The sequence below is a fragment of the Perognathus longimembris genome, chromosome 10, assembly GCF_023159225.1.
Source record: "Perognathus longimembris pacificus isolate PPM17 chromosome 10, ASM2315922v1, whole genome shotgun sequence".
NCBI lineage: Eukaryota > Metazoa > Chordata > Mammalia > Rodentia > Heteromyidae > Perognathus > Perognathus longimembris.
Genome location: NC_063170.1, coordinates 53,874,342 through 53,891,683, shown reverse-complemented (window position 1 = coordinate 53,891,683; position 17,342 = coordinate 53,874,342). Strand labels below are relative to the sequence as shown.

General features: G+C 42.3%; 2 protein-coding genes across 4 annotated transcripts in view; one reads left to right on the top strand and one right to left on the bottom strand.

Moving 5' to 3' along the window:
* Adamts9 (ADAM metallopeptidase with thrombospondin type 1 motif 9) overlaps nucleotides 1-17,342 on the top strand; it is a 148,078-nt gene that overhangs the window by 91,003 nt on the left and 39,733 nt on the right. The window lies entirely within an intron of this gene.
* Nucleotides 9,135-11,918, bottom strand: LOC125358714. The gene is made up of 2 exons (XM_048356094.1): nucleotides 11,553-11,918; nucleotides 9,135-9,945 (listed from the first exon to the last, which is right to left on the bottom strand). Exons 1-2 carry the CDS (start codon nucleotides 11,585-11,587, stop codon nucleotides 9,279-9,281), a joined length of 702 nt encoding a protein of 233 aa, XP_048212051.1. The 5' UTR covers nucleotides 11,588-11,918; the 3' UTR covers nucleotides 9,135-9,278.

The window sequence follows — 17,342 nt, the reverse complement described above, 5'->3', positions numbered from 1 at the left end:
ATCACACGACTGGAAAGTAGCTGAGCCAGGATTTGAACCCAGAATTTTGTGACTTTCAAGACATTGATTTTAATCAAGATCTAATCCCCACCTATTACTTTTCGGTTGGTTGAAAAGGTGAACTGCGACTTCTGGAAAAAATGATGATAAAATTTAAGCTTTAGGTGGGTTTTTTGTTGTTGTTGTTAGCTTTGGATTGGGATAATTTACACTCTGAAAGTGAGACATTCACAAATGTTGCGTAGGAAATAAGCCAAGAAAATTGGGAACGAATATGAGAAAAAAAATGTTTCTCTTAAAATTAAACCAAGTAGGGCTGGGGATATAGCCTAGTGGCAAGAGTGCCTGCCTCGGATACACGAGGCCCTAGGTTCGATTCCCCAGCACCACATATACAGAAAACGGCCAGAAGCGGTGCTGTGGCTCAAGTGGCAGAGTGCTAGCCTTGAGCGGGAAGAAGCCAGGGACAGTGCTCAGGCCCTGAGTCCAAGGCCCAGGACTGGCCAAAAAAAAAAAAAACAAAAAAAAAAACAAAAAAATTAAACCAAGTAGTTTTGGGTGTAGTGTCTCACACCTGTGATCCCAGCTGCTTAGGAGACAGAGATTAGGAAGATAGCAATTCAAGGCCACCGTGGACAAGAAGTTAGTGAGAACACCTCTCAACCAATAATCCGGGTATGGTAGTCCATGCCTGTGACTCCCTGTGATCTCAACCACTTGGTAGGCCACTTGACCCTTGGAGGACCAAGGTCAAAGGCAGCCTCAAGGAAAAACACAAGACCCTAATCTATCAAAAAAAAAAAAAAAAAGCGAAAATGTTGGGGCATGGCACAAGTGGTAGAGGTTCTGCCTAGCAAATGAGACCTGGAGTTCAAATTCTATTAGTGCCCAATAGTAAACAAGTAAAGAGCAAGATTTGAAGGGTTTAAATTTCGAGTAAAACTCATCCAGTATTTATGAAGCATGCATCAGATGATATGTCTGCCATTTTAATATACACAAAGAAATGAAAATAATAACTTGCAGCAATAAATCTAAATGTTTTATTTATCTGGTAGTTATCTGTATACTTAGACCAATGGATTCAATTTTATTACAACCAGTTAGAGGATTCTGCATATGCTTGCAATGATGAGGTTCGTTGCAGAGAATAAGATACTTGAGTGTTGCACACCAAGTGTGAAAAATGATAAAATTAAAATTTATTGAAGGTGCTCACATGCTAATAACTCTAGGTGGAATAAACTACACTAAAACGCATTAAAAGGTCTTATGAAGTATTTTTCTTGCTAAACTGAACTGGGAGTAAAACTCTTTAACAATGGGGGTGTGTTTGCTCTCATTCGTAGGAGAGTTCGCCACTTTGAGTCTTTTGCTTACACTGTTTTCCATTCTTCATCCTTCATTCTCCATATTACCTGTGCCAGGAGGCATAGACAGTAAGACATGCATATAGTTTAGGAACCTCATAAGATGAGGGAAAAGAGATATCAAGGAAAAAAACCCAGAATATCCTGGCTCCCTTTTTCTTAGCTAAGACATAGGAAGGAATGTAGATAGAGCAACTTATAGGTCAAGTGAAAAACCTGTTTCCCTTACCCTTTATGGAATAACCCACATCATAATATTCTTTGGCAGCTGAGACCCAAAGCTAGGCTGGGTGCCTTATTCAAGATAGGAGTACCATCAGTAGTACTGAAATGAATGAATGAATGAGTTCAGGCACTCAGGAGCTAAACAACCCATTACACTGGTCTAGAACTACAGAAATAAAACCAACCAGTTGAAGAAAATCATTAGCTTGAGAAAGACAGAGAGAAGAAGAGGGAGTAGAAGGGAGAGGGGGAGGGGAGAGGTCGTTATTCATTTTTTGTATCACTGGTACTATTCCTGACTGAGTTATCTAGCATCTGTGCAATAGAAAGTTCTTGGGCATTGAAAATGGTAGGGAATTGTGTCTGATTTGCTCGGAAATTGTTCAGGGAGAAGGAAAATAATAGCAACACATATCTAGGCAGGAGAAGCAAGTGTGTGTCAAATGTTGGCAGATGGAGACACTAGATGAGGGCATGAGAAAGAGCAGTCAGAAGTGTTTGCGATTTGTCTCTGAGTTTGAAACTTGTTTCAGAGGAAGTTCCTTTTAAAAGATTTCTTCTAAGAACAGGAATATGTGCCAAGTGTGTATTCTCCTTCACAAATGTAGAGTGGGTCTGGCTTTATTAAGAAACATTCTGGGGCTGGGGATATAGCCTAGCGGCAAGAGTGCTTGCCTCGTATACATGAGGCCCTGGGTTCAATTCCCCAGCACCACATATACAGAAAAAAATGGCCAGAAGTGGCGCTGTGGCTCAAGTGGCAGAGTGCTAGCCTTGAGCAAGAAGAAGCCAGGGACAGTGCTCAGGCCCTGAGTCCAAGACCCAGGACTGGCCAAAAAAAAAAAAAAAAAAAAGAAACATTCTGACACATTTTAGGAAGGTGTTTCTAATCCTAGATTAACACTGTAATAAAACATTAACAATGGCAGCAGGCGTTAGAACCATAGCTCAGCAGAAATAGAGCCTTTCCTACTCCATTGACTTTTTCCCATGATTCCCTTCGCCTCCGACTCTCTTACCATTCTCATATGATCTGGGAGTTGTGCATTTTTTGCCTTCCTTTCCCCAGGGAAATCCCAATGTTTCTTGCAGCTCTTGGTAGTAAATTCCAGTGCATATCTGGCCATGTGCAATGTCCTTATTATTTTTTAATCTACTTCTGCCCAAATTCCAGATCTTTTTCAAAAACCAGGTTTCTCCTGAATCTTCCACCCAAAAGCCACCTCATAGCCACCACATAGCCAGCTCACCTGTTCCTCCATTGCTGTGTGCAGCAATCACACTTCCTTCTCCTTTGGGTATCTTTGAAAAAGTTATGACAAGTTGGGAACCCCATCATGTGTCTGGTCACAGACCTGATATCAGGGAGAAAGAGCTGGTCCCCAAGCACATTTTTATCTGTTACTGTTGAAAATCCTTATTCTTGTACATGGGATTGATTTCACCTTGTACATGTCTCATTCTCTAGCCTGAGCCCCCGACTTTGCCGTTGTAGTGTCTAGAAGGCTCTCTACTATACCTGTCCATCAACAAGTTCTGCCTTTCCCACCCCCACCCCCAGGTCCTTAAATTCAAGCCACTTTGGAGAACTTGTTGGAAGACTTCCTGAGAACCTTGGGGATAATTCAGTAGTTCTTGATTACACAATGATTGTTATTGCCACGGTGGGCCCCGTGGCAAGGTCTGGAGACATTTCAGTTGGTACAAATGGGAATGGAGGGACTCATGATCTCATGGGTTGAGGCTAATGATAGTTTGGAGCATCCAACAATAGTCAGGATAACCTCCAACCTTAAAGGGCTAATCTCAACTGGAATCTCAATAATGCCAGAGTTGAGATATCTGAAGAGCAGAGAAAAGAGTGCTGTGGAAATTCAAAGCAGAAGTCACAATTGCAAGCTCTGTGGAATGACAGAAGTGTGATCAGAAGCTCTTCCCCGGAGAGTTGAATTGCCCATTACACATATTAGATCCCAGGAAGTCATCAGTGTGAATTTGCACACTGACAAACTAACACTTAAGAGTCACTCATTTTTGAGAAAGTGGGGAGAAGAAGAAGGCGTTACAAATGTAAACATGCTGGAGGCATAGCTCAAGTGGTAGGGCATGTGCCTAGCAAGCAGGAAGTCCTGAATTTAAACCCAAGTGTACAGATGTGCTCAGTATGACCAACAAATAGTCGGTATGGCATCTTTGGCAAGAGGGATTGGCTCTTTAAAGAACAGTGTACATATAGATTGGCATTCCTAAGAAGACAAGGGCTTTTCCTCAACATGTACATTCTGAAGAGCTCTCATGTTTTACATAGATTCCTTTAAAAGTTACATTTTGAACATTTCTTCATCAATGGTAGCATGTTACCCTTATGTCCAGCAAGACCTAGAAATGGCTTTTGAATGTTTTGGTTCTTCCTTGGGGGAAGTCTTTCAAAAGTGATGTGGATTCCAGTGAGTTTTCATCTGCAAAATAGGAGTTCATGATTCTTATTGGAGACCAAAGTAGCGGTCCATGGAGCATTCTGTGCATGTTGAATAGGTAGGAAGCAGATAGTTCATTGCTGTGGGTGGCTCTTCTGGGCATTGTGAAATTTGTCACCATCCCTGGCTCTATCCTCTAGGTACCGGTAGCATACCCTTTTGCTACTGGCACCAAAGAACATCTTCAGACATCATGAAATGCCTCCTAGAAAGGAGGGGGCTAACAATATCATCACCCCCATCAGTCTGGATTTCTCATAGCAGAGTTTACCATTTCATGTTCTTATGGGCATTTAGAGGATAGCATCTGCAGCATTTCCCAAATGCATTTTGTCATGAATACCTTATAGTTAAAAAAAAAAATCTTGAAGCTATGGGTTCGATTCCTCAGCACCACATATATAGAAAAAAGGTGAAAGTGGTGCTGTGGCTCAAGTGGTAGAGTGCTAGCCTTGAACAAAACAAGAAGCCAGGGACAGTGCTCAGGCCCTGAATTCAAGCCCCAGGACTGGCAAAAAAAAACAAGAAAAAAAATCTTGGAAGTTGTAAACTCACCACCTTCCTCCTCTCAAGGAAGAGAAAGGCTGATGCAATAAAAACTAGAAAGTTTTCCCAGTCAGTTATTTTTCTGTTTTTAAACAACAACCAAAGTAACTCTACATAGGTTGAGCTTATCCAGAATATGGCATTAACTTGCCTTCTCTGTACATGTACTTTAAGGGAAGAAGTTGGAGATTTCCCTCTCTGTGCCTCTAGGTTTTCTCTTTCTACATCTTTCCTGTTTCAACAGATGGCCAATGCCATACCAACTCTAACCCCCACATGACACAGAAACATATCTGTAACACAAGGACATCTGTCCATTGGAAGGGAAGAAAACATTTTACGGCGTGCATCTCTTGGTCCTAGAAGGGAAATCAATCTCATTTCTTTTCCATAGATAACCAGTATGACTCTAGAGCACTGAGACAGGAAAAGTCTATTGTTTGAGGGACGATAAATGAAAAGAACCCAAGCCGCTGTCATCAAACTCAGAAATTTCATGGATGGGATCAAAACAAAGCTGTAACAAAATAGTGTATTTCCCCTACAATCTTTCAATATTATTTGGTGGAAAACCACAGCAACTTTTTTTAAAAGTAAAAGCAGACAATCTTGGTTTGCCAAAAGGCTAGTGAGTGTCAGGGTTAGAACTTTCCATTACTAATGGATCAACTGTGTCCAAGCCCTTCAGAATCCGAATTCTGATTTTTGACTGAAAGCAATCTAATCAATGACTCTAGGCCATATATTAAACATGGGCAAACCTTTCCTAAAATTACTGAGGAAAGTTGGGCTCCAATGTCTTACACCTGTAGTTCCAACTACTCAGGAGGCTGAGATCTGAGGATCATGGTTTTAAGCCAGCTGGTTAGAGAAGTCGGTGAGACTCGATATCCAATTAACTACCAAAAAGCTAGAAGTATAGCTGTGGTCAAGTGGTAGAGCACCAGCCTTGAGCAAGAAAAAAACTAAAGGACAGTGCCCACGCCCTGAGTTCAAGCACACATGCGGGCACATGCGCACCCATGCATGCACGTGCGCGTGCGCACAGTGCATGCACCTCTCCTCAGCCATACAGCCACTCCTCTAAATGAGTAAATTTCTCTTCCTCCTTCCTCCTCCTCCTCCTCTCTTCTTCTTCTTCTTCTTCTTCTTCTTCTTCTTCTTCTTCTTCTTCTTCTTCTTCTTCTTCTTCTTCTTCTTCTTCTTCTTCTCTCCTTCTTCTTCTTTCCTCCTCCTCTTCTTCCTCTTTCTCTTCTTCATCTCCTTTTCTCCTTCTCTTTCTCCTTCTCCTCCTCCTCCTCCTCCTGCTACCTCCTTCTCTTCTTCCTGCTCTTCTTCCTCCTCCTCCTTCTTTCTTCTTCTTCTTTTTTTTTTTTTTTTTTTTTTTGGTTGATCATGGGGCTTGAACTCAGGGCCTGGGCACTATCCCTGAGCTTTTTCTCTCAAGGCTAGTGTTCTATCACTTTGAGCCACAGTGCCACTTTCTGTTTTCTGGTGGTTAACTTGAGATAAGAGTCTCAAAGACTTTCCTGCCTGGGCTGGCTTTGAACCCCAAGCTCAGATCTCAGCCTCCTGAGTAGCTAGGATTACAGGCGTGAAGCACTGGAACGCTGCCAGATGAATTTCTTTATAGTCATTGGTGTCCCCTTGCGTGCTTTACATTTCCTGGTAATGCACGGGCAGGTGCTCCTGTGGAAGTGGGAAAATAGTCATAAAATCCTATATATTGAGCAGCTGCTGTGAGCCATGGCCTGAGCCAGGTACTTAACATGAATTATTGCTAATCCTCAAATAAGGTTGCAAAACTGAGATACTGGGAAGCTAAGCTTACTCCTCAACATCGTACAGTCAATAATTCTTGGATCCAGTCTTGGCAGTTTCCAGAACTCCGTGTGTTCCCACTGTCTCCCTCAGAGAGCTTTCGAATTTCTAGAACTAACAGTTTTGATTTGTGACTCTGCAAAAAAGAAAACAAATTCTTGCCCCAATAAAAGCTGATTTCTTCCTCCTCTGCTTTTTCAGAGTCTCCAAAGATGAGTTCTTGGGGCTGGGGATATGGCCTAGTGCTTGCTTCCTATACATGAAGCCCTAGATTCGATTCCTCAGCACCACATATATAGAAAAGGCCAGAAGAGGCGCTGTGGCTCAAGTGGTAGAGTGCTAGCCTTGAGCAAAAAGAAGCCAGGGACAGTGTTCAGGCTCTGAGTTCAAGCCCCAGGACTGGCAAAAAACAAAAACAAAAACAAAAACAAAAACAAAAAACTCAAACAGACAAACAAAAAAACAACAAAGCTGAGTTCTTGAAAAATGAATGTTTCCCAAGAATTTTCAGCCAGGTTCCTAATTTTCTTCTCCTTTCTACAAGGTAGAGAGAGCTGAATATTTGCATTTCTGAATGGGGCCATTTTTTATTTTTGTGGCTCACTTGGTTTTTGAAGTGCTTTCCAGGGAACTCAGAAATCTAACTTGGTAACGTAACGTTCTCGGGCAATAGCTCTGGAATGGGTTATCTTCCCTCTGGATACTGATGGTACCTGGGAAGAATGAGGGTTAATCCATGCATAAGGAAAAGTTCTATTGAATTAAGAAAACTAGGTCTTTCTAGGCACCAGTGACTCATGCCTGTAATCGTAGCAACTCAGGAGGCTGAGATCTGAGAATCCAGGTTCAAAGCCAGTCTGGGCAGGAAATTCTGTGAGACTCTTATCTCCAATTAACCACCAGAAATCCAGAAGTGGTGCTGTGGCTCAAAGTGGTAGATCACTAGCCTTGAGGTGAAGAGCTCAACAGCAGTGCCCAGGCCCAGAGTTCAAGTCCCATGACGACAAAAAGAAAAAAGAAAGAAAGAAAGAAAGAAAGAAAGAAAGAAAGAAAGAAAGAAAGAAAGAAAGAAAGAGTGAGAGAGAAAGAAAACACAGAAAGAAAGAGAGAAAGAAAGAAAAGAAAACTAGATTTTTCTGGACATGGCCTAAGCCTATCATTTGGATAACAATCTCTTAGTAGATAGGCTTGGTGGGGCCATCTTGCAGAGATCCTGATGATGAATGGTCATAAGTCATTCTACCCAATATACACTTACAGAATCTTGTGCTCCATGCTGATTTCACCTTTGTGGGTAGCCTCTACTTTGAGCACCTTTCTCTAGATTGAAAAGGAGAGATGTGGGAGAACAAAGGGAGGAGGGGTAACATTGAACAGATGCATTATATTCATAAAGCACTATGTTGAACTAAAAACCTCTTTGTTTGGGGGTGCCAGTGGCTCACACCTGTAATCCTAGCTACTTGGGAGGCTGAGATCTGAGGATTGCAATTTGAAGCCAGCCAGAGCAGGAAAGTCCTTGAGATTCTTATCTCCAATTAAACACCAAAAAAGCTAGAAGTGGAGTTGAGGCTTAAGTGGTAGACCACTGTCTGGAGCAGGAAAGCTCAGGGACAGTGCCCATACTCTCTTAGTTCAAGCCCCAGGACTGGCATCAAAGGGAAAAAAGAAAACCTCTTTGTACAACTACTTATAGATAATACTAAAAAAAACCCACAACCCAATATTGAAGTGAGACACATTGTCTTGAAGTGGGAGTCTTCAGTTTTTGCTATTGTAAGTTTTGTTCTCAGAGTGGAGATAGAAACAAATAATTCAACAGAGATCATTCTTGTCTAATGCATTTCTTTACATTCTATTTAAATATATTATGATTTCTACCCTGGAGAAGAAGTCATTCTAAGGTGGCCTCTTCTTTAGGGAGGAGAAACTCAGCATCTATGATGACATCCTTGGCTTAGGGCTGAGCTTCCATTGTTCATCTTGCTTTTTCAAGGTAGTATAGTATTTTCAGTCAATTTGTCTGGTATTATATTCTCAGCCTTCTGCTTCTCTGTCCTTTGTGTGGTATTTAGCTCAGCACTTGGGAATTAAACAAGGGAATTTAGCCAGTTGTGGACTGAGTGGGCATAAGAGATTAGAAAGAGCAGTAGTTATTTGTTTGGTTCTTAAAGTGAGCATTGTGCAGAATGTTCACTAATCCTTAAATATTACTGAGGGGTAAGTGGCTCCCAATTCTCTTAGAAACTCTCCAGGTATGCATTATTTTAGCATTGTATAAGGAGTGTTTTCCATAAACCAGGCATGGCTCTAGGCACTGGGAACTGAACAGAACACATTTTGAACTCATCAAGCATAGGTCTTAGTAGGGTAGGGACAATCTTTTAATTATAAGGAAACACCCCACATGTATATATTGTGAAAGAATGTCATAAATGCTAAAAGTAAAACTAAGCTAGGAATAAGGAATAGCATGAAAGGACGGGAGAATTATTTTAGGAAGATTTGGGGAAATCTCCATGAAGAAAGTAGTGTCTAACTGGGGACTTGTGGCTCATACCAGTAATCCTAGCTATTCAGAAGGCTGACACGTGAGGATCAAGGTTCAAAGCCAGCCCTCCCAGAAAAGCCCATGAGATTATTATATCTAATTAACCAGAACCCTCCCCCCCCAAAAAAAAAAACCCCACCAGAAATGGAGGAATCATTCAAGACATAGGATACCAGCCTTGAGCAAAAAAGCCGAGCAAAGAGAGCAAGGCCATGAGTTCAACAGGCATTTGTTGAGCAGATATGGGAAAATACAAAAGCTGAACATATGGTTTCCGAGAGAAGAGTATTACAGGTTGAGATGGAGGCAGGCAATCTCAGGCAAGCAGAGATCCGTGGAGCTGGAATGAAAAGGGTGGAGGCAGGGTATACCATTGCAGACACGGATGTTATATGTGGCAGGGAGAAGGGCAGAAGAGAGGCTTAGACCACTGGGGAGGATATTTGCTTTGACTTTGATAAGATAGGAAGCTATTGCTATATAACTCAGATAAAGACAAGCATGGTCACGAGAGAAGAGATGAGAGAGGGGTAGTGTGGTTCTGCTGTATCTTTGAGGTTGTGTCTGAAGATTAGCCGAGGGTTTGCACATGGCAAGTAAGAAATTTCCAAGAAAGGAATCCTTAGACCAAGGGGCCAATGGTGTTTCCAGTGATTGAAGTAGAGAAGGACATCTGTAGGAAAAGTCAGTTCTGTGGGAGAAAGTCAGAGCCTGTGTTTTGAACAAGTGAAGTCTGAGACAGGTCCTCACCATCATTTCACGTCTCTGTTGAATAGAACTGACAGTGGATGCGGGCTGTACTCCATATCTTGCTATGTTAACAGGAGAAGACATGGCCCAGGCCAAACCAGTCTGACCAATCTTCAAAGGATACTCATAAGTACTGCATTCTTCTCTCTCAGTTGTTGGAAATCCATTTGAATAAGTCTTAGAGTAGTATATAGGAATCATGTAACTTTGCAGAATACCATTAAATATAATTTTAGTAACTTCTAATGTCAAGTCTTCCATGTTGTGAGTCTTTTATATTCACTTGTTTTTATTTCTTTTTCTCTCATTTGGTGGTGAAGGTGGTATAGTGGTGGTAGTGATGTTATGTACGTACATACTGGTACTGAGACTAGAATTCAAAGCTTCTCACTCTCAGCTCTGCTTTTCTTTCTCTCTCTCCCTTACCCCCCTCTTCCTTCCTTCCTTCCTTCCTTCCTTCCTTCCTTCCTTCCTTCCTTCCTTCCTTCCTTCCTTCCTTCTTTCCTTTCTTTCTCTCTTTCTCTCTCTTTCTTTCTTTTCTTCCTTCTTTCTTTCTTTCTTTCTTTCTTTCTTTCTTTTCTTTCTTTTCTTCTTCCTTTCTTTCTTTTCTTTCTTTCGCTGTGACTGATGCTCTACCACTTACTTGACTCAGGCCTCTGGTTCTAGCTTTTTACTGGTTAATTGGAGTTAAAGCATCTGGTGAGTTCCACTTGCCATGGCTGGCTTCAAACCTCAATCCTCAGATCTCAGCCTCCATAATAGGGTTACAGACACAAGCTCCAGCACTTGGCCTCCTGATGCTACACTTGAATCACTTCTTTACTAAGTGGGGCAGGAAGAGACAAGAAAAGACAGGAGCTGAACTTGAGTGTTGTGTGCTATTTGAACTGCCAGCAGAGCAGTGTGAAATGGGAGAATGATCATCTGATTTAAAATTATCTTTTCTCCTTATTGATATATAGGTTACTCTGGATATAGGTTGAGGAAGTATGCATATGTCAGTCCAGGGGGTAGCATTAATATTCATTTAAAAGTCAATTTGGTATGTAAATTGCTTCCAAATTTATTAAAAAATTGGTATAGTTTTCCCTCGGTGTTCATGGAAGAATTCTAGGAACCCCTGCAGATATCAAAATCTGTAGATGTGGATGTTGAAGATCCCGATGGAAAATGGCCCTGTATTCATTTTCATATAACTATCTACAGTATCCTAAATCATCTAGATGACTTGCCATATCCAAGGCAATGTAAATACCTCACAAATAGTTGTTTTATTGTCTTGCTTGATGATGACATGCAGACGGCCTGTATGTGTTGGGCACAGGTGCATTTCTTTTTCTTTGCTATTTTTGTTCCAAGTGCAATTGAATGCCCAATTTCAGAGCCCATGGGCTGACTGTATATCTGATAACTGAACTGTAAATGGGCTCCTTTAACACCGCACTTTTGAGGATAGGGTCAGCGGACAGAGAACGCCAGACTAGGTCACACAGTGGAATGTGCTAGGAAATGGATGGACCCAGAGAAGACAGTGAGGTTGAGTGGTAGACATTGCTTAGGAGCAAAGACAAACTGCATGAGCTGCTTTTCCATAGAAGTATTCCCAATGGTGTCCTGACTGCCATGGACAATAGCATAGGTCCCGCCGAGGGGCATGGCTCCTGAACCGGCATGCACTAGAAGACCAGTGTGTCCAAACTGCCAGGAATCTTCCAGCCCATTCTGTTTTCAGGAGCTGATAAGCTTTGGTCCCTGTTCTTACCAGCCCTCGCGTTCCCATCCAGTTCCTTACCTAGACACTTCTGCACTCACCATTGGGACTGCTGAGAATCAGGATCCTGGAACATATGTTTCACCTACTGCCCTCCTGTTTCCAGACTGCATTATAAACACTGGTGTGGCAGGCAGGCAGATCCTTACACGATCTTCAGCTCTTTCCTGACAAAGTCCAACATGATCATTCTGCCCAATTCAGGTTACAAATTATCAGGTCAGTCATCATGTGTGATCTTGAAAAGGAAAAAGAAATCCTACAAAAATAGGCGATGTGCTTCAAAACAGGAAGTCAGAGCACACTAGAGGAAACTGGAGGTGTAACATACCTCCCATTCCCAGGGGTATTCTGAAATCACCCATGGTAGAATTCACTGGAAACCATACTTCAGATCATCTTGCTTTTTGTAGAAACTGCAATCATATTCTTGCAGAAGAACAAGAAAACACTTGGGTTTCACAGCTTGCTGCAAGTGATTTCATAGTCTGCTCTTTGTGATATTAGTATGTATTTCTTTCTCTAATGGGAGGAAATGTTACATTGTGAGGTTAAAGGTGGAGGGGGAAGCTAGAAACTCCTGTACTTACTCCGGGGGATCGGGGGTGATGGGGTGAAGAACAGGAGAGCCTTTTGCTGTCTCCCTTTATTTGCCTCGCCTGGTTCTGCCACCTCCCTCCATAAGCAGGGCCACCTCACTGGCTGCTATGTGGACAGCAGCCTTGGAGTTTGAGTCCTACTTCCTTGTCTTAGATCTTTGCAGCATTGGGAAACTGGGGGTGGGGAGGAGCATGTGGATGGGAGGGTGGTCCAGTACCCCATCTGGTTGGATGTGAATGGCTGTGTCTCTTGTATCCACCTGCTGTTGCCTGCTGGCCTCTGGCTCTCTGCCTTGCCAGGGTGGTCCTGGACATAAACATGCATGAGACAGGCCTGTCCACACTGACTTCATTCTCTGAAGTCACAGCTGTTGTTTCCTGGTGAAGATTTTGCTCCTTTACTCTTTTCAGCTTTTCGAAGCCCTGTTTAGAGCCATCCTTGTGCTGCGAGCGGCCCTTGTGGGTTCACATTGCCAGCAAGCAGAGGTTTTCTGAGAAAGGACGGTGGCCATAGCCCCTGAGCACAGAGGACAAGGAGTGAAAATGTGCTCGGCAGTGGCTATCAAAGATGCTGATTCACTATCATAAAGTAGAGTGCAGCTGCAGAAGTCGTCCTGGAGATGAAAAACCTGAGCAGGAAATGATGGTGTGGAAAAGAGATGACATTCGTATACATGGTGTCCGTCTTTTTCTTACTTGGGTGAGAGGAGACCTTACAAATAGTCATCTAGAGGAGAGAAACGGGCACTAGGAAAGGTACCTTCAGCATCTGGGTCTGCCCTGTGGGTTCTTTGTGCCCTTTGGGAAAGCAAGGCATGTCATTCTTCTTCACACAGGTGAGAGCTTGCTGGACAAAGCTTCGCTTCCATTCCTGTGTGTCTCTGCTAGAATGTCCATCTTAGAGTCCAGAAGTTGACAGATTTTTCTTTAAAATACCTTTTTTTATGGCCTTTTTATGACTCTGTACTGGCTACAAGAGGAAGTGGGGGTGGTGGATGGCAAGAATGTATCATTTTTATGCTGTCTGGTGGAAGAATTTGTGTCCCTCAGTTGTAATGCAACTATATTGAGTATATACCCTGTACTTGTCCCATTTTAACAGAGAACAATTCTGAGCAGGGACAATGGTTAAATGGTGTGTGTGTGTGGAGGGGGGGTGGATTCCAGCCCAGGTCTACCTGACTGTAAGCCTTCAGCTGGATTTCAGAGCAGGATGAATGCAAGCATCCTCTTCCACTGTGGCATTTTCCTGCCACTCCCTGGAGCCTCTTACCTAGCTCCTGGTTCATTTATGTCTGCTTTCTCTCTTCTTTGCTTGAGCATGCAATAGCTATCCAGGAGATACCCAACCTGGAATGGAAGGAATGAGAATGGCTCTTTAATGTTCCTGAGCACTGCTGAACCCAGATCCTGGCCACATACTCCTAATGTAACTGGTGCCAGAATTTTCTGTGCTAGGGACCAAAACTTCCTAAGGCTATATCTATTCCTTTCTTGCCATGTGACCTTGAACATACTATGTCTTCTTTGTTGTCCAATTTGTGAGATAAGCAGATGGACTGAAGACCCTTCAGGATGTCCACAGATTACCAATGAAGAATTCGTTTTTGATTGGTTAGCAAGCCCACATTTCCCACCAATTGCTCTCCCTTCATGCACCAGTCAGGAGAAGGGGCAGTATACCACAGGGCATTGGGTATGACAGTGGGCTAATAAATGTTCAACATGAGAAAAGCAGAGCATGACTCCAACCAAGGGAGAAGGTGGCTCTTTATTTATGTGATGATATATTTGCCATTTATAATATCTTCTTTCCAAAGGTGCAAAAGATGTGACAATGTGTTGAAGTCAGAACTATTAACATGGCATAACTATCCTTATCCCAGGAAGCTGAGCAATCAGAGCACTGTCAATACTCTTAGGAGACATTTCTTGAGGTCCTTACTTTCTATTAACAGTTGATGGGTAGGTGGAGATGAACAGCTTGCTGTCTTAACCAGGCCCTTTGTTCAGGACAGTTTAAGGATAGCAATGGTGAATGAATGTGTCACGATACGCTGTAGTTAAAGCAGAGCTCTGCTGCTTTCTGGTTTTGTGGCCCTGTGCAAATGATGTCATTCTCTAGCCTTCAGTCTCCTTGTCTGTAAGGAATGTTAATAATGCCTGAGCCCCATGGTTGCTTGGGGGTTGAGAGGAGCCAGCGGGCTTTATCCCAGGGTTCTACTCATCAGAGGAGCTTTATGAAAGGTGGCTAGTCTGTTTCTTAGTAGCTGTGCTCTAAGTGAAAGAGTATAGTGGGGTGGGCTTTTGAATCTAGCATGTGCCATCTTAGTTCAACGTGAGCACCGTGGAGTCAAGATTCTAGGTGGCTCCATTTTTTGTGAAAAGGTAGCATTTAGTTTATGGCACACATCTGTGATGGCTATAGCTTTCACGAATTCATGCTTTACATACATATTTGCTGATGGACTTTGGTGTAGGAAGCAGTAAACAACCACCTCTGAGTCGCAACTCTTATCTTTTTGCCACGTAAGAAGCTCACCTGGTATTCCAGGCTTTGCATGGAGCAGCATCTGAAACCTTGAGCTTCATGTCTATATCAATTACTTTCCTTCTTTACTGGACTAGTAACCTTTATACCTTTTTGGATGGTGTGACTCATGCAGTGGTCATTTCATTTGTCACTGTAATTGGCCATTCTGATTCCATCACCATAAGCATCACATGCTCTCTTTTAGCCAACTTCCCAGGTGTTTGACTATTGAATGGAAGAAAGTCAGAATTAAAGTCAAATCAAGAAGAACATGTTGGCATGCAAAGCTATAACAAAACATTTTAATGAAGTTGTTTGAATGTTGCTTTCAGATCCTATAGGATTACGTGGGGAAAGCCTTGAAAGTAATTAATATAATCTGCCTCCAAACAGGACTCTACCTAACCTACCTGCCAGAGTGATGGTTAGCCACCTGATTGCCAAAAATCCCTAGAATACAAGAGTGTGGGTTTGGCAATGGGTTCTACTTGACATTTCTCTTGGCTTTCTAGTCCTTATTATTGCTATCAGCAAATCCTGACTTCAAAGATTTGTACTAATTGGTCAGCAACCCCATTACAAATTTCTCAGGATGATAATCTCTTCTGATTCTCAGATCTAAAATCACCTGTGTCTGGATGGTCAGCAAGGGTTTAACCCATATGTACCAGGCAACAGTTGTATAGCTCAGAAGAGCCTGGTCTACCACCTACCACTCCAGTGCCTCCACTAAACCAGGACCTTCTAGCCCCTTCCAGAAGTTTCCTTGTAGCCAGATCCTATGTGCATCTCTGACCTCCACTTGCCCCCTCTTCTTACTCCCTGCTTCCCTGTGGTGAACTTAGCAATTCTGTAATAGAACTCCATTATCACTGGAATCATCAACAGCCTCAGGAAGCTCATTCTATTTAGGTCCACAGCACTTCGCATTTGGGCAGATATACCATATTGTTTGGTAGCTTCCTGATAACAAGAAACCATATCTCTCAGGATCAGGGAAAAGACCAGTTCAGGGAACCCCTAAGTCCAGGGATAGCATACTATCTGTTAGCATATTACCTCTGTTAGCACACTATCTCTGTTAGCACACAAATCACCTCACCCATCCACACTGTATTTCTAGCTATGAAGGTTTTCCAGAGCTATCAAGATTTCTGGAAAGGTTAAGAACATACTGCTCACAACATGAGTTTCATGTCCAGAGGATGAGTGGAAAGGTAGTTTCAAAAATCTTATTCCATCCAGTGGCTTCACAGAAACAAAAGCTTGAAAGCTGGGGCATTAGGAGGATGACCTTGTTCTGCGGAGTAGCAAGTGGAGATTACATTGTTTCAGAGTCTTGCTCAAAGTTAGGAAGAAAGCTGATCTTTTTAAATAAGTGGAGCTGTTTCCCAAGAGAAAAAAGTCATAATCCTATTGACAAAGTAGGAGTCTATTTCAGCTAAAAATGGGGATTTAAGTGTTCCAAAGAGTAAGAATTCTCAGCTATGTAGCCAATGGATGATATATACTAGGCAACCTACTGAATACCACTGTTTTAACTCAGTGACAAGCGTGGTGATATAAAAGTCTTCGTTTGCTTGGGAAAAGACTTGGAAATCATCAGATGGAAATTTCCTTAGGAATCTAAGAGCTGAATCTGGTGTTTAATTATCAAAATGGCATCTTCTCTAGGAAGTCATAATAGACCCATTGATAAACCTGTTAGAGTTGTGTATTTCCAAGAACAACGGTTTTGCTTTGTTACTAATTGACTAATTGTACTAATGTTACAACATTAAGTAAAGAATGCTTGCCATCAAATTAGATACATCGAGAGTTTCCTAGTGGCTTTTACCTCTTAATAATTCCAGGCAAATAATATGTGTGGTGAGTTATGCTAAAGTATTGCCTTCATTTTTCAATTTCAGTTCCATTCAAGTCCCCAGATAGGAAAAATGTGCCTAGGAATGGGCACAGTGGAGCACATCTAGATATTCTGAAAGATTGTAAGCATCCCGTTTAGAAACAGCCAACTCTCTGCCAGTTTATTGGCAAAGGAACTTGGGAGCACCAGTGATATACCACAGATGAGTTTCTAGCAGGGACTTTTTTTTTTTTTTTTTGTAATTTGGTTATGCTTTTGTCAAGCTAGAATTGTTCTCAGCAGAATATGGCCTAGTGGCAAGAGTGCTTGCCTCATATACATGAAGCCCTGGGTTCGATTCCTCAGCACCACATATAAGGAAAATGGCCAGAAGTGGTGCTGTGGCTCAAGTGGCAGAGTGCTAGCCTTGAGCAGAAAGAGGCCAGGGACAGTGCTCAGGCCCTGAGTCCAAGCCCCAGGACTGGAAAAAAAAAATGCATCCTCTGTACTATACAGCGATGACACCATTTTACCAGCACCACTTGTTTTACCAGCACCACTTGTCCCAAGTAAGTACCTCTTAGCAATTTTGAGCTCTGTTGGATTATTGGCAAGTTAAATGAGATAATGCATGCAAAGTCATATGGCACTACCAGGCATGTAAGTATGAGAGTGCTCTGCTGTTATAGATTACTACCTAATCACTGCAGATTACTGAGTCATTATCTCTATCAACTCACTCTGTCATTTCCACATAGGGTTAGCTTGCATGGACTGTATATGATCTCCCTAGGCAGGATGCTCTAGAATCAGTTTTAACTGTGTCCATTTGATGGCTCTAAGGTACCTGGTT

Bases quoted from the DNA above. Each gene is read 5' to 3' on its own strand.
- LOC125358714 (XM_048356094.1), bottom strand. From the start codon at position 11,587: ATGTTCCAGGATCCTGATTCTCAGCAGTCCCAATG. The intron at 9,946-11,552 runs GTGAGTGCAGAA...TATTCTGCAAAG, and splicing joins GATTCTCAGCAGTCCCAATG to TTACATGATTCCTATATACT.